This window comes from Pongo abelii, chromosome 10 (assembly GCF_028885655.2).
Source record: "Pongo abelii isolate AG06213 chromosome 10, NHGRI_mPonAbe1-v2.0_pri, whole genome shotgun sequence".
Taxonomy (NCBI): Eukaryota; Metazoa; Chordata; class Mammalia; order Primates; family Hominidae; genus Pongo; species Pongo abelii.
In genome coordinates, this window is record NC_071995.2 from 98,977,121 (window position 1) to 99,003,647 (window position 26,527).

General features: G+C 42.0%; 1 protein-coding gene and 1 non-coding gene across 3 annotated transcripts in view; both read left to right on the forward strand.

The window, feature by feature from the left end:
- The window catches only part of SLC17A8 (solute carrier family 17 member 8), a 65,594-nt gene that overhangs the window by 34,786 nt on the left and 4,281 nt on the right, over positions 1-26,527 (forward strand). Inside the window, exons 4-10 of one of the 2 annotated variants that reach the window (XM_002823631.2) lie at positions 1,390-1,504; positions 4,403-4,490; positions 9,852-9,938; positions 10,416-10,555; positions 10,672-10,821; positions 12,111-12,243; positions 21,518-21,628. In XM_002823631.2, coding sequence (XP_002823677.2) covers positions 1,390-1,504; positions 4,403-4,490; positions 9,852-9,938; positions 10,416-10,555; positions 10,672-10,821; positions 12,111-12,243; positions 21,518-21,628 — 824 coding nt within the window. The remainder of the gene's footprint in view (positions 1-1,389; positions 1,505-4,402; positions 4,491-9,851; positions 9,939-10,415; positions 10,556-10,671; positions 10,822-12,110; positions 12,244-21,517; positions 21,629-26,527) is intronic. The other variant, XM_002823632.2, reaches the window with a different exon arrangement.
- LOC112136002 (small nucleolar RNA U13) lies at positions 10,221-10,326 on the forward strand. The gene has a single exon (XR_002917215.1). It is a non-coding gene; the product is annotated as a small nucleolar RNA U13 (small nucleolar RNA).

The following is a 26,527-nucleotide window of genomic DNA, read 5'->3' on the forward strand; positions in this document are numbered from 1 at the left end:
TATTGAGTCACTTTCCTTCCCTCCCTGGGCCTCAGTTCCTTCATCTGTGAAATGAAACATTGGACTAGACTGTATTTCAGTTCCCCTTGACCAGTGACATTCTGTAATCTTATGTTAATATTACCCAGTACTATAAAGGTTTTCTCAGATGAGTGGTGGGGGCACGCCTTTAGACTGCAAGATGTGTCTCTAATGTCCTTGAGACTCTGTAGTGGGTGTTTGAGCAATTAAAAGTACCCAAGAACAGAGTGAGCTGTCTCAAGAAGCAGTGAGTTCTCTGTCACCAGAGGTATTCAAGCAGAGGAGGATGGCCACTTGGGGGAGATGTTGTAGAATGTATCATGTATTAGGAAAGGCGTGAACTAAATCTCTCCGGGTCCCTTCCAATTGTATTTCCCATATGACTTTCCATAAATGGATTTAATGAAGTGCATTCCATTTTTAAAAAGTTTTTTTTTCAAATTCTGAAGCACATCTCATTAGATAGTTGTGAAAACAATATAATGATTTACCATATATTTATTTAGCATATATTTATTTAGGTTCTTGTCTAATTTATGTCTTTTATTTATTGTTACTTACCTATTGTATTCTTTTTAAAAAGTGATAAAATATTGGTTGCTATGGTTTCCTGGGTTACTGCTTACACCTCTGCCTTGAAAAAAAATCACACATAATATAATTTCCCAGCACATAAAAAGAGTGGAAACATCATTAACATACGTAAGAGGGGAAGAAAATGCTGCTTGCTCTCTTTTCCACGGGCACCCTGGGCTGGCCAGGAATGGGAGCTAAGATAGGTACACAACCTGTCTTGCGCTTGGCTGGTCCCAGGACATACAATGCTTCTTGGGTAATCAGTGTTTCTGACTCTGGGAAGCAGGAAACAACCTCAAACATACAGTAACAGTCAGAAAAGGTCAGTCAGTGGGGAACCAGGCAGGATGGTAGGTCTCTAGCAAGCTTACCTGAACCTGGCCAATCTCCAACTTTTCAGGACATCATCCAAGCAGGACATCCCTGTGCTGCCAAAAATGTGTTCATAGTTGGTCCAGGGGCCAGAGCTTGGGAATCAAAGAAGCCCGAGTCTAGCCTGGGGTACACTAGACCCTAACACATCTGTTTCTCCAAATTACAGGTGCCAGCCACCACGCCTGGCTAATTTTTTGTATTTTTAGCAGAGATGGGGTTTCGCCATGTTGGCCAGGCTGGTCTCAAACTCCTGACCTCAGGTGATCCACCCACCTCAGCCTCCCAAAGTGCTGGGATTGTAGGCGTGATCTTTCCACAGGGATCTTTCATGAACTGTTAGGTTTGTTTCTGGTGCTTAGCTGAAGTAGCACATCCATCAGCGGGCCTGCCGAATAACACAGTGCTTTGGTCCCTCAGGGTCTTTGGAGCTGCCATCTTCTTAACATCGACTCTGAACATGTTCATTCCCTCTGCGGCCAGAGTGCATTACGGATGCGTCATGTGTGTCAGAATTCTGCAAGGTTTAGTGGAGGTAGGAGACACCTTCCTTACAGTTTTTGACATTGCTAGAGACAGCGCAGTCCTTTAGAAAATTCAGCTTCTGAAGAAAATCCCCTTTACACAGTTTTTTTCTATATTTTCTTCCTTTTCCTGCTATTTTCATTCTCTGGTAATGGCTAAAATTTCAAGAATTTTAATTAAAATGCCTTGTGTGATTTTACATTTATGAACAATAAAGTACCCTTCCATAATGATCTTAGAGATAATCTAACCCGACCCTCTTCATTTTAATAGATAGCAGAACTGAAGCCCAAATCAGTTCACATAGCAAAGGCTCATTCCACTAAAATAATTTAAGTGGATTCATTAATAAATCTGTACATATTCAAGGGTGTAGTCTGATGCAGAGATTTAATTCAATGAAGGAGGCAGCATGATATGGAGCCAGAAGGTAAATATTTTGGACTTTACAGGCCAGTGTCTGTTGTACCTACTCAACCCTGCTGTTGTAGTGCAAAAGCAGCCAGAGACAATATGGAAACAAATGGGCATGGCTACGTTCTAATTAAACATTTTACAAACTGAAATTTGAATTTCAAATGATTGTTGTGTGCTATTAAATATTATTCTTCTTTTGATTTTTTTCTCACCATTTTAAAATGTAAAAAACATTCTTAGCTTGTGAGCTACACAAAAACAGATGGTGAACCAATTGGCCCATAGTTTGTCAACCCCCGATATACAGCAATGTTTCCCAAACACAGTCATTCACCTCTGACCTTTGTCAGTTTGTTATGCCCATGTACAACTTGTACTATTATTTGCCTATTATTTTCCCCTAGATCGACTCATTTCAAACAAAAAACAAAAGATACCTATTACTCTAAGCAATACCATCTTTGAAATCATGGGTTTGATGTGCTAGTTACATCTTTTCCTTTTTTTTTTTTTTTTTTTTTTTTTTTGAGATAGAGTCTTGCTCTGTCGCCCGGGCTGAAGTGCAGTGGTGCGATCTCGGCTCATTGCAACATCTGCCTCCCAGGTTCAAGCGATTCTCCTGCCTCAGCCTACTGAGTAGCTGGGATTACAGGTGCCAGTCACCACACCCAGCTAATTTTTTGTATTTTTAGTAGAAACGGGGTTTCACCATGTTGGCCAGGCTGGTTTCCAACTCCTGACCTCAGGTGATCCACCCGCCTCAGCCTCCCAAAGTGCTGGGATTACAGGTGTGAGCCACCACACCCAGCCACTAGTTACATCTTTTTCAAAGCATATATATATATATATATATATATATATAGTATAATTATATATAAATTTAATTATATATAGATTAATTATAACATATATACTAGTGTATATAATATATATAATATATATTATATACACTATATTATATATAGTGTATATTATATATAATGTATATTATATATTATATATACACTAGTATATATGTTATAATTAGTGTATAACATATATACACTAGTATATATGTTATAATTAAGAATGTAAGTTGTTATATCATTTCAAATTCAACTCTAGTCCCACTAGAGGGACATATACTACACTTTGGGATGTACCCGTGTAGTGGAAAGAACACGATATTAGCATCCATGAAGACTAAATTTTAGTCACTTAACAGCCCTGAGCCTCAGGTTCTATATCTTGAAATGAGTGGATGGACCAACTGATTGTGGAAGGCTCTTCCTACACTGATAGTCTATGATAATATGAAATATAAACATAAAGACCTTTTCCCCCATCTCCTACCATGCTTACATGTGAACTGTATTTGAATTTCAGCATCTGTACTGTGAGTCAAAATAGCTGAATCATGCTGTTTAGTGTCTGTCTTAGTCCATTTCGGCTTCTACAGAATACCATAAACTAGGTAGTTTATAAACAAAAGAATTTTTTTTTTTTTTTTTTTTTTTTTTTTTGATACAGAGTCTCACTGTGTCACCGAGGCCGGAGGCAGTGGCGCGATCTCAGCTCACTGCAACCTCTGCCTCCCAGGTTTAAGTGATTCTTCTGCTTCAGCCTCCTGCATAGCTGAGATAACAGGCATATGCCACTGCACCTGGATAATTTTTGTATTTTTGGTAGAGACAGGATTTCGCCATGTTGGCCAGGCTGGTCTCGAACTCCTGACTTGAAGTGATCCGCCCACCTCAGCCTCCCAAACTGTTGGGATTACAAGCATAAGCCACTGCGCCTGGCCTTTTTTTGTTTAAACAGTCTCGCTCTGTTGCCCAGGCTGAAGTGCAGTGGCACAATCTCAGCTCACTGCAATCTCTGCCTCCTGGGTTCAGGCGATTCTTGTGCCTCAGTCTTCCAAGTAGTTGGGATTACAGGCATGCACCACCATGCCCAACTAGTTTTTGTATTTTTAGTAGAGATAGGGTTTCATCATGTTGGCTAGGCTGGCCTTGAACTCCTGGCCTCAAGTGATCCGCCCACCTCGGCCTCTCAGAGTGCTAGGACTACAGGCGTGAGCCACCGCTCCTGGCCTAGAAATGTATTTCTTACAGTTCTGGAGGCTGAGGAGTCAAAGATCAAGGTGCTGGCAGATCAGTGACTTGGGAGGGCCAGCTTCCTGGTTCATAAACAACTACCTTCTCTTTGTCTGCTCATGGCAGAAGGGATGAGGGAGCTCTCTGGAGTTTCTTTTATAAGGGCACTAATCTCATTCATGAGGGCTACACCCTTATTACCTAGTCATTTCCCAAAGGTCCATCTCCAAATACCATCACATTGGGAATTAGGTTTTAACATAGGAATTTGGTGGGGACACAAACATTCAACCTACAACAGTGTCTATAAATTGGGCTTTTATATTGTAGCCTGTGTGAAGAAGCAGCATCAATATTTTAAACACAAGCAGAAACTAGAGTCAAATCAACTAATCTATTTTCAACTCTTCTGCCAGGGTGTGACCTACCCAGCCTGCCATGGGATGTGGAGTAAGTGGGCACCACCTTTGGAGAGAAGCCGACTGGCCACAACCTCTTTTTGTGGTGGGTATATTAGAATCGTAACAAATTTTATTTATGAATGCTTTTTTGGGGTTCATGCGGTGGCTCATGCCTGTAATCTCAGGACTTTAGGGAGGCCGAGGCAGGAGGATCTCTGGAGCCCAGGAGTTCAAGACCAGCCTGGGCAATATAGTGAGACTTTGTCTTTAAAAAAAAAAAAAAAAAATTAGCCGAGCATGGAGGTATGTGCCTGGGATCCTAGCTAGTAGGGAGGCTGAGGCAGGAGGACTGCTTGAGCCTGGGAGGTTGAGGCTGCAGTAAGCTATGATGGCCACAGCACGCCAGCCTGAGTGACACAGTGAGAACTTGTCTCTAAAAAGAAAAAAGAAAAAAGGAATGGAATGCTTTTTTGGCTTCAAGTAACTGAAAACCCTACTAAGGGCCTTAAAATGAGTCTATTTATTTTATATAACAGAATTCTAAAGGTGAGTGGTTGCTAGTGTTGGTTCTGCTGCTCAAAAATCCATCCAGGGCCTAGGCATGTTCTGACTTTCTACTCTGCTATCCTCAGAGATAGCTTTTTATTTACTCCTGTGCTTATTCCATCTGTCCCTTTCATCAGGAAAACAAAAGCTTTCCCAAAGCCCCCTACCAACCTTCCACTTTAGTTTCTTTGGCCCTAACTGTATCATATGCTTTACTAACTGCAGAGGAGCCTAGACAAGCAGATGCCTAGCTTCACCAGCCTCTTCAGGAGGGAAGGGGAAGGGAGAAAGGGTTGGAAGTGGTTGTTGGATTAGCCAACAAATGACATTTGCTAAGGAGAAAAGTGGAAAGATGGGATCATCAGGCATCCCACGCCTCTTCTTTTTATACGAAACTAAAGTTCAGTGACTTGCCCAAGATCATGGAGCAAGAACAAGACCTGACTGTTGATCTGGAACTTTCCTTACTTCACACTCCTACCATGTACACATTGTCATATAGACATGTAAATTAATTTTTGTCATTATATCCCAGATAATAAGAAGTAGAGACCATCCATCTTAGCTGAAAGTAAATGAGTAGCCCCCAAGTAGTATGTGACTTTAATTCCTGCGTCTCCAAACTTCACCTTGCTGAGGTTGCCCATCTCCAAGCTACCCCTATGGGACTGGCCTCTCTAGGCATGCCTAGGTCCCTACGGATCAATCAACAACAGAACAACAGTGGCACATGCTGCTGCCTTCAACACAGTGGTAAATGTGTTGGAGGAAGGGGCCCATGAAGGTAAAAGTACCTTAGACCAGCCAGGCACGGTGGCTCGCACCTGTAATCCCAGCACTTTGGGAGGCTGAGGTGGTGGATTGCTTGAGCCTAGGAGTTTGAAAATAACCTGGGCAACATGGTGAAACCCCGTCTCTACCAAAAATACAAAATTAGCTGAGTGCGGCAGCTCATGCCTGTGGTCCCAGCTACTCAGGAGGCCAAGGTGGGAGGATCGCTTGAGCCCTGAGGCGGAGGTTGCAGTGAGCCGAGATCACACCATTGTACTCCAGCCTGGGTGACAGAGTAAGACCCCTTCTCAAAAAAAAAAAAAAAAGTACCTTAGACCACAAAAGTCACAATGTGGCCTAGGCAGTGTGAATTACAGTTTATGTCTGTCTGATTTTCAAGCTAGCACACCTTTCCTAAGATATTCTTCTTTGCTAAAGGGAGAAATATAGCTTTCTATTTATTTCTGCATATGTTTTTAATTTTCCTCTTCCTGCTGGCCTTTTACCTCCTTGAAATAATAATAAAGTAATCCTGAGAATGTGGTGTGAGGTATTCACCAATATGCCTACTTTGTGCTTAGTTGGGAATTGCGTGATCAGCTGAGATGTCTTTACATATTCAGTGTCTCTTGTCCTTAGAAACCATCTCCATCCACTCATTTGCAGTTTAAGAGCATCTCCATCCCTACTACTGTGCTTATACCAATTCTAGAAGAGGATAAGACTCACCCCAGCTGGACTTGTGGCTTGTTAGATCCCTGACCTTACTTTCTTTGGATGGTTTATTTGTAAGACCTTTCGTTTTGATTTGCCAGCAAAATGAGAATGACTAGCAGCCACTCCCCATTCTTAGTGTGTTTTTATAGCCCTAAAAGGGCTGATTTAAGAAATGGTTTGACTCTCAAGGAAAGTTACCTGATCAAGGACACAGGCCTCATTACATGTCCCAGCTAAGGTGTGGCCTTGGTTTCAAAGAACAGTCAAAGGAAAATGTTAAAGAAGGAAACCCAGGCTTGGAGCGAGTCAATTCTTAATCTCAAAATATATTGGAGTTAGAAGGGATTCTAGAAAACATCCAGAGATATGGTTTGGCTCTGTCCCCACCCAAATCTCATCTTGTAGCTCCCATAATTCCCACGTGTTATGGGAGGGACTCGGTGGTAGCTGATTGTATCATGGGGTGGGTCTTTCCCGTGCTTTTCTCGTGATAGTGAATGGGTCTCATGAGATCTGATGGTTTTAAAAACGGGAGTTTCTCTGCACAAGCTCTCTCTTTGCTTGCCGCCATCCACGTAAGATGTGACTTGCTCTTCTTTGCCTTCTGCCATGATTGTGAGGCCTCCCCCGCCACATGGAACTGTGAGTCCAGTTAAACCTCTTTCTTTTGTAAATTGCTCAGACTTGGGTTTGTCTTTATCAGCAGCATGAAATCAGACTAATACATCCAGTTACAACCCATTGTTTTATAGTTGAGGAAACTGAGGCTGAAGGAGGAAAAAAAGATTTAAATTCTTACAGCTAGTGAGGACCGAACTGGGGGCTCTTTCTCACCCCCAGTTCTGTTCTTCCTTCTCCACATACCATTCAACAATCATCTGAGGCCCAGGGGACTGAGCTGCAGTCTGCTCCCCAGGGCAGTCTGGGAGCAGCTGGGGGCAGCTGCAGTAAGGGCTGAGTGCCCTGTTTTTTGCTCAAGGGGCTGTGTCTAATAGGAACTGACATTGGAGAATGTCTAAAAGGATGAGGAAGATTTTTTCTGATAGAAAAGAAGGGTAGTTTAGGTCACATTGTGTATTAGTCTGTTTTCACATAACTATAAAGAACCACCTGAGACTGGGTAATTTATAAAAGAAAGAGGTTTAATCAACTCACAGTTCTGCATGGCTGGGGAGGCCTCAGGAAACTTACAATCACGGCAGGAGGTAAAAGGGACGTCTTACATGGTGGCAGGAGAGAGAGAGAGAGTGAAGGGGAAGGTGCCACACTTTTAAACCATCAGATCTCATGAGATCTCACTCACTATCATAAGAACAGCACGGGGGAAATCCACCCCCAAGAACCAGTCACCTCCCACCAGGTTCTTCCCTCAACACATGGGGATTACAATTTGAGATGCAATTTGGGTAGGGACACAGAGCCAAGCCATATCACATTGTAAAGTTTCCCCAATGAAAGAATGCTTTTTACTATGTAAGGGGAATTATCAGGTGCTTTTGAGTGAAGGAGGCATGACTGAATGATTAAATAAGAGTAAGGGCTTTAGGGTTCCACAGACCTGGGCTCCTGTCCTGTGACTTGTCACTTCTACCTGTGTGACCTCAGGCAATCTGCCTCCCCTCCTCCAGCCTGGCTTTCTCCTTATAAAATAGGGGTCATATTGGTACTTACCTTGTCAGGTTGAAGGAGGGTTAAACAAAGTCATAGGTACAGTATACTTAGCATGGTACTAGGCACCCAGAAAGCACTCAGTGCATCTTAGTTGGTGGGGTTATTCTCTACCTGCCCCTGTCCCAGGCATTCTTTTCCATTACCTAAACCAGACTCGCTCACTCCACCTCCCAGGGTATTTGGCCTGAGGACAAAGGCCACCCTATCTCCACGCACAGCAGAATGAGACCTGCACCCATTCTCAACACATGCCTGGAGTACTCACCTTATTGGTTTGAGGAACCCTGAGATTGTTTTTTGAGTGTGTTGTCATTCTGTACATGATAATAGCGGTAATAGCTGGCATTTGTGTAACCCTTTATAGCTTACAAAGCATCTTCACATACATAGTTTATTTGAATCTCAAAACAACCCCTTGAGATGGATATTTCATTCCCATCTTATCTCTGAGGAAAATGAGTCTCTTGACTTCCTCGGGTGTCATGATGTTCAGATTCCAGATCTCAGGCTGGGCCTTTCACCGAGGGTCAGGCCCACCTTGGAAAGATGTGATTTAATCTATTTCTCTGGAAGATCCCCAACCTCCCATTTCCTAAAGATCTTCCTTAGTATCAAATTCTGGGATATAGAATTTCCTTTCACCACTCACTTTTTCTAAAGCAAGAGTTTTTTCATTCACAGCCCAGGAGGAGTTTCAGAGAGTAACTTCTCCTTTCAGCTAATAACTCCCAATAATGGGAGGTCACAGGGCTCATCTTTCCCTACCAGACGTCCAGAGGATAGCAGAGGTCAGCTCACTGCCTCTAGTCACAATTATCTTGTCTAGACAAGATAAACATTCACACACAGGTAAGCATTTGCAAGGTTAAGTTTTACAAAGTAAGCAATACATGTAAAAATGTACCCATTCAGGAGCTGAATGGATACAGCAGCCCTCTTGTCATCTGGAATTTAATTGTTCACCCCTCACATTTTTTTTTTTTTTTTTTTTTAGATACAGTCTCACTCTGTCACCCAGGCTGGAGTGCAGTGGTGAGATCTTGGCTCACTGCAACCTCCGCCTTGCAGGTTCAAGCGATTCCCGTGCCTTGGCCTCCCAAGTAGCTGGGATTACAGGCATGCACCACCATGCCAGGCTAATTTTTTGTATTTTTAGTAGAGATGGGGTTTTGCTATGTTGACCAGGCTGGTCTTGAACTCCTGGCCTCAAGTGATCTGCCCACCTCAGCCTCCCAAAGTGTTAGGATTACAGGCGTGAGCCACCGTGCCTGGCAACCCTCTCCTTTCTTTTTTTTGTTTTTAATCAATACTTTACAAATCATGATCTTTTAAATAATTCAATGTCCCTCATTTAAAGATCTGGATGAGAATCCTCCCAGTCTTCCTAAGCAAATTTTGTATGTTCCTTTGCTTGCTCTTTTTAGCATCCAATATTATGCCTGGTTGAATTTTCAAAATTTCTCTTAGATTTTTTTCATCTTCTGATTCCATTCTCTCATGTAATTCCAAACTGTGGTGCTAGAGCAATCTTTGTATAAATCCTGTGTGGTCTCTGGATGAAGTTAAAGGGCATCTTGGTGACCTTCCTCTCCTGGAAGCCCTGTTCTGTGGCACACTGGGAGTTTGCCTGTCTCTCTGCATAGAGGCAGTCTGACTCCTGCTCAGTTTGATTAATTCCTGACTTTACCACATGAATTCTAAATGAGCTGAAAAGGCTTGCATGATGATTGGTCAGATTCCCTGTCTTTTCTTGTTCCAGGTTCCTATGCAGGGGCAGTGGTTGCCATGCCCCTGGCTGGAGTGTTAGTGCAGTACATTGGATGGTCCTCTGTCTTTTATATTTATGGTGAGTGATTTGACTTCACAAGTTCACATGTGACTCATAGAGATGGTATTTTACTGCATATGGGTTTGGCTCAGAGTTCATTACATCAAAATAGAGATTACTAAAACAAGTTTATTGTATAAATGGAATACTTTTTCTATGATTTGATTAATGTTTATATTAAAGTTGACCTAAAAAAAATAAGCAGAACATTGTCTTTCTTTAAATACCAGTTAACAAGAGGAACGTCAACAAAATACTTTCCCCTAGCTGAACATACTGCCATTTGGAAATATTGTAAAGATCCTTTTGTAGTTCATAAATGTGATAAATGGGTGTTCACGTGCATGTGTGAGATGTTTGAGTCCCTCAAACCTTGTTACAACATTGGTACATTACCCATTTTACATGAAAAAAACATATATGGTAAAAATTGAAAAATTTAGAAATGGAAGAAAATGAGACCATATAACCCAGCCTTTTCTTTTTTAACTGCAGGTATGTTTGGGATTATTTGGTACATGTTTTGGCTGTTGCAGGCCTATGAGTGCCCAGCAGCTCATCCAACAATATCCAGTGAGGAGAAGACCTATATAGAGACAAGCATAGGAGAGGGGGCCAACATGGTTAGTCTAAGTGTAAGTATAAAAAGTCAGATGAAGACTTACCTCTTTTCATGAGTGACTGTATTGCCTTCTTACAGAAAAAATGTCAATATCTTTACTAAAAATATCATGGTATTTTTACTCCCTAGAAATTTAGTACCCCATGGAAAAGATTTTTCACATCTTTGCCGGTTTATGCAATCATTGTGGCAAATTTTTGCAGAAGCTGGACCTTTTATTTGCTCCTCATAAGTCAGCCTGCTTATTTTGAAGAGGTCTTTGGATTTGCAATAAGTAAGGTAAACACACAGATGCTCCAAATATTCTTGAACTTTAAATCTCTTGATTCTGCAGAGAATAACTTTGTATGATAAAATAATTAAATTGCTGATCGTAATTCATAACAGTTCTGTGACACCTAATAGCCTGGCTGTCAGGCAAGTTATACATTCTATGCATAGTATGCATAGCTGTTTAATTTCTTCTTAGCAAGGATCAGAGCCGTATTAAGCTGCTTTAAAGATTTATGTTGTACCCAATCTTAGAGTGTTTTTGACGTTAGCTCAAGGACGGCATATTAGGCAAGGATAAAAAGATTTGAGGGTGTGGGTTTTCTTTTTTTCCTGTAAGCTACTCAGAGAGTAGCAGTAAGATCCTTACCTTTCATTTTGCAGAACACCCCCTCTCCGTAATGGTGGCTATAGCAGTAACAATCATTGCTTGCAATGGGTTAGAAAGAACCTCTTTCTGCCAGGCATGATGGCTCACGCCTGTAATCCCAGCATTTTGGGAGGCCAAGGTGGGCGGATCACCTGAGGTTAGGACCAGCTTGACCAACACGGCGAAACCCTGCCTCTACTAAAAATACAAAAATTAGCTGGGCTTAGTGACGCACGCCTGTGATCCTAGTTACTCAGGAGGCTGAGACAGGAGAATCATTTGAACCCAGGAGGCGGAGGTTGCAGTGAGGTGAGATTGTACCACTGCACTCCAGCCTGGGCAACAGAGCAAGACTGTCTAAAAAAACAAAGAAGAAGAAAAAAGAAAAAGAAAAAAAGGAAAGAACCTCTTTCAATGCTCCCAGACATTATCATCAAGCCAATTGTGTTTTAGGGAGGAAGGGTGTGGATAGTGAATCATAAACCATCATCATAAGATAAACCTCTTTCCTACAAGGGAAAGAACAGCAGCCGAGCAGACACAAATGTCTGTCTAGCTACAGATACTGTCAGAAGTGACCATAGAAGAGCTGGCATAGTCATGAAATGGTGGCTGTCATCAGTCATCAGTGCTCACTGGGTGCCAAGTGCTTTATCTCCCATGTGCCATGCCCTCTGTGATGAATAAAAGTCATCTCTGCCCTCAAGGAGCTTCCAATCTGTAGAGGACACAGATAGGTCTAAAATCATTTGCTCATTCATCATTTATTTATTATGAAATTCAGGCCTACCCCAGCTCCCACATAATTAGATGCTTAAATTTGGTGGTGGTAGGTAGGGGGGCTGTGGAGTGGAGGTGGGCAAGGGCATTAGTGAGGCCTCTCTCTCAGAAATAATGACAAATCGCTTATTGTTTCTTTCCTTTCCAGGTGGGTCTCTTGTCAGCAGTCCCACACATGGTTATGACAATCGTTGTACCTATTGGAGGACAATTGGCTGATTATTTAAGAAGCAGACAAATTTTGACCACAACCGCTGTCAGAAAAATCATGAACTGTGGAGGTACTGTGGATTTCATAGATGACTTAGGCAGCTTTTGTAGAATTATGGTAAACTGAACTGCGAGCATATATTAAGAAGTGACATTTAATCATTGGAGTGGATCTTAAAGACCTCTAAGTCTGTCCCTCAGCAGATACTTAAGTGTTGTCCATCACAGTGCTGCCAAGAGGTCATCCAGCTGGGACCCTTCCATACATCCTTCCACATTTATTGTTTGCTTATGTAGTTTATTCCCTTCTTTGCTTACCTTTCTACCTATCCATATGTTTTGGTAAGAAACAGAAGAAAAGTAGTCTTTCCTCCTAGCCTATGCTTGTGCATGGGATATATGCACACACACACACACACACACACACACACACACACCGTTCTCTTTCCTGGTTTATTTAGCTCCTGCTTTATGTTTTAATTTTGTAAAGACAAGGTGAATGTTAGGTGATTTCCCAAAAGAGGTAGGCGAAAGTAATTGTGAACCCCTACAATATTCATGAGTGCTTTTTTAAAAACTCATCTTTTTTGTTTAGCTTTTAAAATTAACATTTATTGAATGCTTTCTGTGCCAGACACTAAGCTAAATCTTCTACATACATTATTTTATATAATCTTCATAACCACCATGTGGAGCATGTACTATTACTATATGCAATTTTCAGTGAGAAAACAGAGGTAAAATAAAGGGACTTGCTCAAGTAGCAGATCCCTGCAAGGTATCAGGTAGGCCAGAGCCTACTGCCAAAGCTCTTAGTTTGCTGCTACCCCTCTGGAGGACTAGTCAGGATGAGCGAGCAGGAGGTAGAGGATAGCGCCACCTATGGGCAAGAGCTCACAACTGTGATATTAAGTTGAAAGGGACGGATTGCGTGTGCTCTGACGGATAGCTAGGTCTGGCATGTTTAGAAGTGAAGACTATACCGAGGGACACAGGAGCAGGCATGATCTGATCCCACAGCATTTCGGGAAGAAAGCCTAAGAGTCTGTTGGCACCTGTTCTCCCAGTTGCTTGACTGCTGGTCCCGGGCAGGGATGTGTGGGCCTGACCTTAGCTTGAACTTTCTTGTAGGGGACTGAGGGTTAGGGGATGTAGGCCTGCTTATCTGGTGGGCAGGAGGTGAAGCTCTGGGATATTGCATTCAAGTCCTCTCCAAGAGAGCTGTAGCAGCCAGAATAATGCCCATGTCCTGATTCTCAGAAGCTGTGACTATGTTTCCTCACATGTCAAAAGGGACTTTGCAGGTGGGATTAAATTGAGGTTCTTGAGATGGGAGTTTATCCTGCATTATCTAGGTGGGCCCAATATAATCACAATAATCCTTAGAAAAGGAGGAAGGAGGGTCAGAGTCAGAAAAGAAGATGTGATGGTGGAGGCAAGAGTCAGACTGATGCAGCCACAAGCCAAGGAATGCAAGCAGACTCTAGAAGCTGGAGAAGACAAGAAGAGATTCCGCCATAGCACCTCTAGAAGGAATGCAACTTTGTAGGCTGCTGCCTTGATTTTAGCCCTGTACCATTTTGGATTTTTGGCCTCCAGAACTGTACAATAGTGCAGAGCATATTTTAGAGGTGACATCTAATCATTGGAATAGATCTTAAAGACCCCTAAGTCTATCCCTCAGCAGATACTTGATATTTGTGTTGTTTTGAGCCACTGAGTTTGTGGTAATTTATTACAGCAGCAAATGAAAACTAACACAGTGGTAGGCTGGGCGCAGTGGCTCACGCCTGCAATCCTAGCACTTTGGGAGGTTGAGGCGGGCAGACCACTTGAGCTCAGGAGTTCGAAATCAGTCAGGGCAATATAGTGAGAACTTTTCTCTATTAAAAAATAAAACATTTTAAAAATGAAAACTAATACAGTAGCGAAAGCCTCACCCTTCTAATGATAAAATTCTGCTCTAGCTGAACAGCCCTCACCCAAGCCCTGAACATATTTTTCTGTCTCTGACTTTGCCCACTCCCTTTCTCTTTCCCTGTGAGTTCTCACCTTCACCTCTCAACCCAGTCCTCTCTATACATCCAGCTCAATTCTTCTTCTCTTGTGTTTCCTTAAAGCCATGCCAATCTCCAGTGATCCTTCTGAATATGTCCACATGGCTAGATTGGCAACTCATCATGTGCTGCTTTATTACAGCTCTCTCAGGAAAAGATTTTAGGCAGAGGGAATAATATGTGCAATGACTCTGGGGCAGGCAAGAATGTGGCCTGTGTGAGAATAGAAGGAAGGGGAGTCAGAATGGCTGAGTGACGGGAGATGGGATCGGGATGTTTTTCTAGGGTCAGATCATGGCAGGCCTTGTCGGCGTATGCAGAGCTTGGGTTTTATTTGAAGTACATTGAGATGCAGATGATTTAAAGCATGGAATGGATATGATCTCTTTTTTTTTTTTTTTTTTTGAGGCAGAGTCTTGCTCTGTTGCCCAGACTGGAGTGCAGTGGTACAATCTCAGCTCACTGCAACCTCCGCCTCTTGGGTTCAAGTGATTCTCCTGCCTCAGCTTCCTGAGTAGCTGGGATTACAGGCATGGACCACCATGCCTGGCTAATCTTTTGTATTTTTGTAGAGACAGGGTTTCACTATATTGGCCAGGCTGGTCTCAAACTCCTGACCTCAAGTAATCCGCCCGCCTTGGGCTCCCAAAGTGCTGGGATTACAGGCATGAGCCACCTTGCCTGGCCTTATTTATTTATTTTTAATCTGGGGAATTATGCAGGGTACAAGAGTAAAAGAAGGGAGACCAGGTAGGAGGCGATTTCAGTTGTCCTGTCTAGAGAAGATGGTGGCTTGGACAAATGAGGCGGCAATGGAGATGGAGAGAGGGGGGTCAATTTCTAAATTCTTGGAGCCAACATTTCTCATCCTTAAAATTACATAATAATATTTACTTCAGAGGATAGTTATGAGAGTTAAATGATACAACGTATAAATGCACCTAGTGCGGTGTTCAACCTATAAACAGTTCTCAACAAATGTTAATGCTGCTTTTCTTCTCCTATGTTCAAGACACAAAAAACACAGAAGTTTTTCAAAGAGTTCTTTAACAAATATCTGCGATTGTATTGCCTTTGGCCAAAAAAATGTACTTCTAAACCAGCAACTTTAAAGAAGTTTCTGGATTTAAACACTATTTGCACAACCTCTTCTAAACCCAGATGCATTGGAGATTCTTGAGCATATTTTGTGGGAATGTCTTGTTCCTACTTAATTCTGCCCCAATACCTCTGCTGTTTCTCCATAATTGGTGATGATTATGTTATGTTGTGGTGATGAGAACTTTCAAAGATGTTTAATTGCTAACAAAGTGCCTGTTGAGAGGAAATAGTTTTTTCTGCAGAAACTAGAAGGCATATGTGGAATCTTTCTGCCTCATCTCCTATCTTTAAAAAATACCTCTTCACATGGCTTTTCACGTTCATATATATATATATTTTTTTTTTTCTTTTTTTTTTTTTTGAGATGGCGTCTAGCTCTGTCGCCCAGGCTGGAGTGCAGTGGCGCGACCTCGGCTCACTGCAAGTTCCGCCTCCCAGGTTCACACCATTCTCCTGCCTCAGCCTCCCGAGTAGCTGGGACTACAGACATCCTCCACCACGCCCGGCTAATTTTTTGTATTTTTAGTAGAGACGGGGTTTCACCGTGTTAGCCAGGGTAGTCTCGATCTCCTGACCTTGTGATCCACCCACCTCGGCCTCCCAAAGTGCTGGGATTACGGGCATGAGCCACCGTGCCCGGCCATTCTTTTATATTTTGACATAGTAGGACCAGTGAGTTATATATAGAAAATAAAATTTTTAAAAAGACCATAATGGTCCAGCTTTTTCTGCTTAAATACAGAGATGCTAGAGCAGAGATAACTACATGAAAACAAAGTTTTGTGCCATCAGTGAACAATGCAGGTTGATTTGGAAATGATGAAGCACTGGCATGATCTTCCAGAGAATTTTGGTTGGCTTTTTGGTTTCCTAATAAGAAATATAGAAGACATTTCTCATCTGAGAAGGATCACACATACCTTGGAGCCTGTCATCTTTTCTTTTCCATGGATTTTAATGTGCCATTAAAATCATTTAAAGCAAAACAGATCACTTAAAACATGATGTTCAATTCATTCTGAATCAGGGTCTATGTTTATGATACTTAAAAGACAGATGCCAAATGCTTGTCCTGCCCCCTCTATAGAACATGTAAAGTGTAACTGAGGTCAAAAATTCTATTCTGGCTGAATCAGTTGCAAGTGTGAACTTCAGACTGTTTTAATATGAAATAAAATATTTCTTAGGCCTTTAAGTCCTAGTTTTGTTTTTCTTGGCAACTCTAAATAGGTTCAATTTTAAGGATCTCCCGATTACCCCTAAAGTTCAAATTTTATCCTTAAGCTCCTGAAACATGCAGCCCTGTCTCTGTATTTTAACTGTCAGTAGAAACCATTTAGGCTCTTAAATGCTTTTTTTTCCACTGGCAATCTGCTATTTGGCCAAAATATTTTTTCTTACAGATGAACTGATGTATCATTTGTAAGTTTTATTCTTTATACAATGTCATCATTCTAATTCTTTGGGGGAATTGACTTTCTGCATGCTTCTGTTGAGAGTGTTAAAATAAAAGAAGTTTCAGCCAGATGCCTTGTTATTTAGGATAGGCACTTCTAAGACACACATAGTTAGTATATGAAACAGTAGCAATTTTTCCCTATGTGTAATCTTAAATATTGAAACAAAATTAAGAACAAGTAGCAATGATATAAAGCCTGTAGTTTTAAAAGTAAGACTTCCCTAATTACATTTCATCCTCTTTAGAAATCATTTAAAACAATTATTAGTTCTTGCCCTTCTTTATAGTAGTGTTGAAGAAATAGGTTCAAAAAGGTAAATATTAATAACTTAACCATAATTTACTGTAAGTACTTCAGCTTGTGAATCTTATTTTCTTGTTTCTGGGTCCCATTTCCTTTCCTTTGCTTTAATTCATTAAACGTTATGTATGTATGTATGTATGTATGTATGTATGTATATATGTATGTACGTATGTATTTAGAGACAGAGTCTTACTCTGTCGCCCAGGCTGGAGTGCATGCGGTGGTGCAATCTTGGCTCACTGCAACCTCCACCTCCCGGGTTCAAGTGATTCTCCCGCCTCAGTCTCCTGAGTAGCTGGGATTACAGGCACATGCAACCATGCCTGGCTAACTTTCATATGTTTAGTAGAGAAGGGGTTTTGCCATGTTGCCCAGGCTCGTCTTGAACTCCTGACCTCAGGTGATCCGCCTGCCTCGGCCTCCCAAAGAGCTGGAATTATTGTATTTTTAAAGGCACCACCATGCCTGGCCAAACATTATTTATTGAGTGCATACTACATGCTAGACAGACTCTGTGTTAAATATACAGTTTTGTGGGAGAGGCAGAAACACAAATGAAAAGTTACAAAGCAATATTGAAAAGTTCTGTAAAATGATGAGAAGGTGATGTCAGCTTCATTGGTTGAGGGTAGGGAGAGGGTTGTTAGGGAAGCTTTCTAGAGGAGGCACTATTTAGTCTGGACTTTAAAAATAGTAAGATTTATCCAGAAAAAGAGAAAGTGATGAGAGAAGAATATCCCAGGTAAAGAAACAATGTGTGAAAATATGTAAGGGCATGAGACAGTATTGTGTGGTTAGAAAACACCTAATAGAGGAGTACGTAAGGGCACGAGACAGTGTTGTGTGGTTAGAAAACACCTAATAGAGGAGTACGTAAGGGCACGAGACAGTGTTGTGTGGTTAGAAAACACCTAATAGAGGAGTACGTAAGGGCACGAGACAGTGTTGTGTGGTTAGAAAACACCTAATAGAGGAGTACGTAAGGGCACGAGACAGTGTTGTGTGGTTAGAAAACACCTGATAGAGGAGTACGTAAGGGCACGAGACAGTGTTGTGTGGTTAGAAAACACCTGATAGAGGAGTATGTAAGGGCACGAGACAGTGTTGTGTGGTTAGAAAACACCTGATAGAGGAGTACGTAAGGGCACGAGACAGTGTTGTGTGGTTAGAAAACACCTGATAGAGGAGTACGTAAGGGCACGAGACAGTGTTGTGTGGTTAGAAAACACCTGATAGAGGAGTACGTAAGGGCACGAGACAGTGTTGTGTGGTTAGAAAACACCTGATAGAGGAGTACGTAAGGGCACGAGACAGTGTTGTGTGGTTAGAAAACACCTGATAGAGGAGTACGTAAGGGCACGAGACAGTGTTGTGTGGTTAGAAAACACCTGATAGAGGAGTACGTAAGGGCACGAGACAGTGTTGTGTGGTTAGAAAACACCTAATAGAGGAGTACGTAAGGGCACGAGACAGTGTTGTGTGGTTAGAAAACACCTAATAGAGGAGTATGTCTGTGGGACAGAGGGCACAGAGTGGGGGCAGTAAGCAAAGAGATGAGGGCTGGAAGAAGATGAAACTGGAACAGCAGGAGGTATTCATTATAGAACACTATACTCATGATATGGAGCCCATGACAAACACGTTAAGCACAGGAGCAAATAATGAGGTGTGTGGCTTAGAAAGACAGCGGTATTGAGAATGCATCAGAGGAGGATGAGTTGGGAAGACTACCAAAGTGGCTTATTGTGGCTGAGCATGGTGGCTGAGGCCTGTAATCCCAGCACTTTGAGAGGCCAAGGCAGGCAGATCACCTGAGGTCAGGAGTTCGAGACCAGCCTGGCCAACATGGGGAAACCCGGCCTCTATTAAAAATACAAAAATTAGACTGGGCGCGGTGGCTCACGCCTGTAATCCCAGCACTTTGGGAGGCTGAGGCGGGTGGATCACGAGGTCAGGAGACTGAGACCATCCTGGCTAACACGGTGAAACCCTGTCTCTACTAAATATATAAAAAATTAGCCGGGCGTGGTGGTGGGCGCCTGTAGTCCCAGCTACTCAGGAGGCTGAGGCAGGAGAATGGCATGAACCTGGGAGGCGGAGCTTACAGTGAGCCAAGATGGCACCACTGCCATCCAGCCTGGGTGACAGAGCAAGACTCCGTCTCAAAAAAAAAAAAAAAAAAAAATTAGCTGGGCATGGTGGTGGACTATAATCCCAGCTACTGGGGAGGCTGAGTCAGGAGAACCACTTGCACCTGGGAGGCAGAGGTTGCAATGAGCTGAGATTGCACCACTGCACTCCAGTCTGGGCGACAGAGCACAACTCCATCTCAAACAAACGAAGAAAGAAAGGTGGCTTATTGCAGTTGTCCTGGTAAGAGGTCATGGGGCCTGGAACTAAAGCAGTGACGGGGAGGGGAAAGTGGCAGTTGCACTGGACAGATATTTCTGAGGACATACCTGCAGATTTGTATATGAAAGCTGAGGCAGGAAGAGAAGTCCAAGGCAGTTCTGAAGTGTCTGCGTCAGACTTCTGGCTACCATTTGTTGAGCTGTGCCCATGTGCCACACTCAGTACCTCATATACCAATTTCATTTACTTTTCCAATACCTTACAAGGCTGTGGTATTATCTCCATTTTTTGGATGAGGAATCTAAGACGTATAGTAACTTGTTCAAGGTCACAAAATTAGTGATTTTGAAGTGGAAAGTGAACCCATACCAGTTTGACTCTAAAGACTGGGTTCTAAACACAGAATATGGAAGATTAATTTAGAGAAGGAGAAGAAAGGTGGCGATGGTTTGGCGATGGTTTGCATTGTTTGTTTAGGAGTAAAAAAATAGGGGAAGAGGCCAGGGGTGGTGGCTTATGCCTGTAATCCCAGCACTTTGGGAGGCTGAAGTGGGCGGACCACCTGAGGTCAGGAGTGGCCAGCCTGGCCAACATGGTGAAACCAGCCTGGCCAACATGGTGAAACCCCAACTCTACTAAAAATACAAAATCAGCTGGGCGTGGTGGCACATGCCCATAATCTCAGTTACTTGGGAGGCTGAGGCAGGAGAATCATTTGAACCTGGGAGGCAGAAGTTGCAGTGAGCCGAGATCATGCCATTGCACTCCAGCCTGGGTGATAAGAGCAAGAATCTGTCTCAAAAAAAAAAAATAAATAAATAAATAAATAAAAATAGGGGATGAGATAATTGATTTGGGCATGTTGCCTTTGAGGTACTGTAGGACAATTGTGTGGAGATATCTGGAAATCAGCAGACAGTCTCCAAATGAAGCACCACTAATTGTCTCTTCCCCCTCCTAAGGCACTCTATATAATTGGAAATGATATTTTTATCATTTTTCTGTCTGTTGTTAGCTGAACTTTTTTTTCTGGTGGGAAGGAACTTCTTCATAATTTCCTCATTCTTTTTATTTTTTATTGTGCTAGACTCACTTATTCTGAATGAAAGGAACAGAAAGTACTTTTGTTCTGCAATATTTTCTGTGCAAAAATCTCATGTATTGTTTGTTGTTTTTTTTTTTAAGAGGCCTGAGAGCTTGGTGAACTTTGAAATAGAAAAATTTTGACTTTTGCTTTACAAGGGGTGAAGTGCTCTTTTTTGTTTGTTTGTTTGTTTCAGATATTTGCTACAGTTTTCTGGTTGCTTTTGGCAATAAATATTAGAGTGTTGTCATTTTACTTTTATGGGAAAGGCCATAACTAGTCATTATCACAGTTACATAGTCGAGTTTTAGTATTTAACAATGGCAGGGGCAGCTACCCATGAAGCAACTAATAATTAACATCCCTCATCTCAGGAGTATCATTGGAATCTATTGGGACCGTGTGATGTTCAAGGTGCACTGGGTTAAAAAGTTCGCGAACACCCAGGGTATATTAGCAGAGTCATGTAGTCGTGAAAGACCTGGGTGGCATTGTAAGCACTGTACCAGAATGTAGGTCTGTGGAGGAACAGAAAACCAAACACTGCATGTCCCCACCCATAAGTGGGAGATGAACAATGAGAACACATGGATACAGGGAGGGGATCATCACACACTGAGGCCTGCTAGGGGGCAAGGGGAGGGAGAGCATTAGGGCAAATACCTAATGCATGCAGGGCCTGAAACCTAGATGATAGATTGATAGGTGGAGCAAACCACCATGGCACATGTATACCTATGAAACAAACCTGCACATTCTGCACATGTATCCCTGAACTTAAATCCCAGAACTTCAAGTAAAGTGAAAAAAAAAAAAAAACAACAACTTAAATTCCAGAACTTAAAAAAAAAAGAACAAAAACCACATACACAAACAAAACAAACTTAGGTCTGTGGAATTATAGGCTAGTTCTGATTTGATAAATAAATGAACTTGGGTTGACTGATATGAAAATGACAATTTTTTTCCTTGCTGTTTCTGTTTGCAGGTTTTGGCATGGAGGCAACCTTACTCCTGGTGGTTGGCTTTTCCCATACCAAAGGGGTGGCTATCTCCTTTCTGGTGCTTGCTGTAGGATTTAGTGGCTTTGCTATTTCAGGTAATGTGTCTTTTCGGTTTCCAGATCTTGACTATAGATTCAACAAGTCCCAGGAATAAGGAAGGACAAGGATATTGTAGCACCTTCTTTCAGTAGCCAGTCCATTCTCAGAGAGCAGGACCACCGCCCAGAGAATGTCATCTAGTGGGGGTGATTTTGTAAGATCACTGAGAACTGGGCTTGGGAGCTCAGTTAAGGTGGAATGTTTCCTACTTACTTTGTTACGGGAAAAGACACAAAGTGCAGATGATCCTTCTGAGACATGAGCAGAGGCCCAAGCGTATGTCCTGGGTGAAGTGGACTTCCATACTTTAGCAGCATGTCACCCTACCTGACAGAGGCTCCTGTGACTTTTTCAAGCCATGCCTCTTGCTAGAGAATTGCGAGTGTCCTTACAGTCATAGAATCAGAAGTTTTTTTAAGAGTGAAAACCTTCTTTAGATTTTTGTCTACTCCATTGCTTTCATTTTCCAAACAAGAAAATGCAGGTGCAGAGAGAGGGGAGGTGACTTTCTGAACAGGGTGAAGAATAATGACAATGATGATATGAGCTAGCGATGACCAAGCACAGATTCTGTGCCAGGGACTGTTCCATGCAATCTGCGTATTTTAAGCCCTGTCTCTCTCACAGCTACCCTGCTGGGTATCAGTGCTATTACGATCCCCATTTTACAGGAGCAGAAACCAGTCTACTATATGTGAGAGAGAGGCCAGAGTGCAATCATATCAGAAGCTTCCTATGCAAAACTGGGTCAAAGAGTGAAATTTAGTTGTTTGTCTATCTTTAAAACATCGTAATAAGAATATGGTTATAGGCCGGGTGCGCTGGCTTACGCGTGTAATCGCAGCACTTTGGGAGACCGAGACGAATGGATCACTTGAGCCCAGGAGTTCGAGACCAGCCTGGGCAACATGGCAAAACCCCATCTCTACAAAAAATACAAAAAGTTAGCTAAGTGTGATGGCACACACCTGCGGTCCCAGTTACTCAGGAGGTTGAGGTGAGAGGATGGCTTGAGCCTGGGAGTTGGAGGTTGCGGTGAGCTGAGTTCGTGCCACTGCATTCCAGCCTGGATGACAGAGCGAGACCCTGTCTCAAGAAAAAAAATAAATAAATAAAATAAAAATAAAAAATGTTTACTTAAAGAAAATTTTACATATATTGTATATATGTCATAACATTGTGAAGCAAGTAGTAGTATATCACTACATTACTGGATTTTTCACTATTTTACTAAAGCTCAGAAAAATTTTATACTTTCTTAATATCACACAGTTAGTGGCAAAGGAAGGATGACAGAACAGTTCTGCCTGGCCCAAAGGCTGTGCTCCTTCCATTATTCCAGGTTGCCTTAAATATCAAATAGTGTTAGTGTCCCAGAATAGAAAAATATGGAACCTCTGGTCTAAACTGCCCTAAGACAGCGGCTTGTATCTATCAAAATAAATAGAGTTGATGAATAAATTAGAAAATAAAGTAAAAGTCTAAATTAAAAGTAACTTGCAGCTAAGTAATTTGGTTTAGAGATGCATAGACCCAGGTTTGAGGCCCTCTTTACTACTTACTATTTATAAAAGAAAAAATTTGCTAAATTATGAAAACTCTCAAGCTTCAGTTTTCTCATCTAGAGATTGGAGAGATGAAACAGCAACCTCATAGGGTTGTTGGGAGGATAAACTTAGATAATTCATGCATTTCCTCACACTTCTTGTGGGCTGGGCATTATTCTTAGCACTGGGGATATTGCAGTGAATAAATGAAAGAGTCCATCCCCATAATGCATTCTAGTGGAGATACTTATTCAAATAAAAACCTTAGCTGTATTTATTTGAAGTCCTTAGCACAGTGCCAGATGCATAACAAAATTAACGAGTGTTCACCATTATTGTTCTATTAGTACACACACCAGCCCAGTGCCTCTCAAAGTGTTATGTGAAATCACCATAGGATATTTCAGAATGCAGATTCTGATTTGGTAGCTCTAGGGTGGAGCCTGAGATTCTGCAGTTGTTAGCAAGTTCCCCAGCGCTGCTGCTGCAGGGCAGTCCACACTTTGAGTAGCAAGGGCAGAGCAATCACGATTTGCTTCCAGTAGGAAGCTGAGGAACGCCTTCCCTTGATAACTTTGTGATGCAAAAGAGATCCATATCCTGTTCCCAGAGATACTGAAATGTTCAAGCTCATATTGCTTCCTTTCCCCCGATTGCCAATTAAGTCACAATCTGAAGGAGAGAAACCCAGTACTCCAAATCACAGAAGCTGCTTTTTTTTTTTCTTTTTTTTTAGACAGGGTCTCTTGCCTTGTGCAGTGGCTCATGCCTGTAATCCCAGCACTTTGGGAGGCCGAGGCAGATGGATCACCTGAGATCAGGAGTTCGAGACCAACCTGGCCAACATGGTGAAACCCCATGTCTACTAAAAATACAAAAACTAGTTGGTTGTGGTGGTATGTGCCTGTAGTCCCAGCTACTGGGGAGGCTGAGGTTGCAGTGAGCCAAGATTGCACCACTGCACTCCAGCCTGGGTGACAAAGAGAGATTTGGTCTCAAAAAAAAAAAAAAAAAAAAATAGACAGCGTCTCACTCTGTCACACAGGCTGGAGTGCAGTGGCATGATCATGGATCATTGCAGCCTCTACCTCCCATGCTCAACTGATTCTCCTGCCTCAGCCTCCTGAGTAGCTGGGGCTACAGGCATGTGCCACCACTTTCAGATATATATATAATTTCAAGAGTCTCACGATGTTGCCCAAGCTGGTCTCGAACTCCTGGCCTCAAGTGATTCTCTTGTCTTGGCCTCTCAAAGTATTGAGATTACAGGCATGAGCCACCACACCTGGCCTTCTTGCCACTTTTTAAACATGATTTCATTTAATCCTCATTGCAACGTTGATGAGAAAGTTATTGCTATATTCACTTTATTGGTGGGGAAACCAAAGTGTTGTTTAACTTGCCTAGTGAAGTGGCTGGGAGTGTGGAATAAAGGTCTGTTGGTCCCAGCAATGACACTGTGGGAGGGATTGCAGCCACGGGGGCAATAATTCCTCGGGATCTACTGTCGCCAACTTTTAAAGGAATAAACATAGATGCCAGGGAAGACTGACAGGCACAATTTAGGAGCTGATTATAGACAAGACTGCTGAGATAGATGAAGTTAAATATAGGCAAGGGATGAGTGATGCCTGTTTTGGGAAATGTCCTATACAGAGAAGATAGATTCTCTCAGTTTGTGTGTAATTTTTTTATCTGCTATAAAAATCTATCAATATCTCAATTTCTCAGTGATTTCCCCCTCTCCCCAAATGACAGGATTGTGCAGCTAGAAACCTAAATGGCTCTTCCCACATTATCTTTAGCTGAATGCAGATGCCCAGGCTTTGTATCAGAGCATAATACTCAACAATCATATTAATTGCTTCTTATCTCTGGATTCTTTTCTAATAAAGTGTTTATCACATTCAAATCAATGGTAAGATTAATGAACTTGCAGCTGTTTTATATTCTGATCATTTGGCACACTGACTGAAAGATAAGGTATGTTTATTATTACCAAAAAGTTTTCTCAAAATTTCTCCCTGAAGGGAGGTAGGAAAGACAACCAACCAATGTGCCAGATTAAAACAAAAAATGTTTTAAGTCCTATTTTCAGTTTTTTTTTTTTTTTTTTTTGCACAGAATAGAGAAATAAAAAGCAAAGCAAAGGAAAACAAAAAGATGAATAAAGCCTACAACCCCTTGCTATAATTTCAGTAGCTGAAGCTGGTAATTAATTTAGCAACTATTTATTGAGTGACTACAATGTACCAGGCACTTTGCTAGTTCGGGGTAGATGGTGGTAAACAAGACGGATGGCTAACCACCTGTAAAGAGCATGCATGTTGGTTTACACATCTATGTACTTATGTAGTTAACATACATTATTTAACTTAATTCCTACATCAATTTTATAAGAATCGTTATCCCGTTACACAGATGAAGAAACTAAGGTTCAGGAAGTTTAAATCCTTGGTCTAGGCTTGCATCTCAATTAAGCTGCCAGAACTGAGGTCTGTCTGATTCAAACATGCACCCCTGCAATATATTGACAGAGTCGGATCTCGGCTCGCTGTAACCTCCACCTCCTGGGTTCAAGCGATTCTCCTGTCTCAGCCTCCCAAGTAGCTGGGATTACAGGCATGTGCCACCATGCCTGGCTAATTTTTGTATTTTTAGTAGAGGTGAGGTTTTGCCACGTTGGCCAGGCTGGTCTCAAACTTCTGACCTCAGGTGATCCACCCGCCTCGGCCTCCCAAAGTGCTGAGATTATAGGCGTGAGCAACCATGCCCGGCCAGCAGCATTATCTTTTGATAGAAGACCTCAAAGAGAGGGAGTTACTTTGCAATGGCAGCAGAAGGTAGCAGTAGTAGTAGTGGTAGTTAGCATAGCTTTGATATTTGCCAAAGGCTTCACATACGTATTTCCCCTGAGTCTATCACGGCACCTTTGTGAAGTGAGTAGTAATATTATCCTCATATTGGAGAAGAAGAAACAAAGGCCCCCAAATTACTTGTTTACATAGTAGAAATAAGATTCAAGTCCAGATTTACAGACTCCAAATCAACTAGGTGTGTGAAAGTGTTTCGTAAATTACAGAAGATTCTCCCAATGTTTGTGCAAATGTTTCATTAAAAAGCACCCTGTTCATTGTGTGAAAATGTGGCCATGTGGCCAATAAAGTAGGCTTACCCTTGGCTGCCTTTTAAGAGTAAGTCAGGGGTAGGAGTGGGAATATTATAAAGCAAGGTTTGGTCTAGTCATACTGTATGTGATTGTATGATTATTTACTCTAAATAAATGTGGTTCAGGCTTTAGGCTTTTCAATATTGTGCCAAACACCGTATTTGGAATTCAGAACCTAC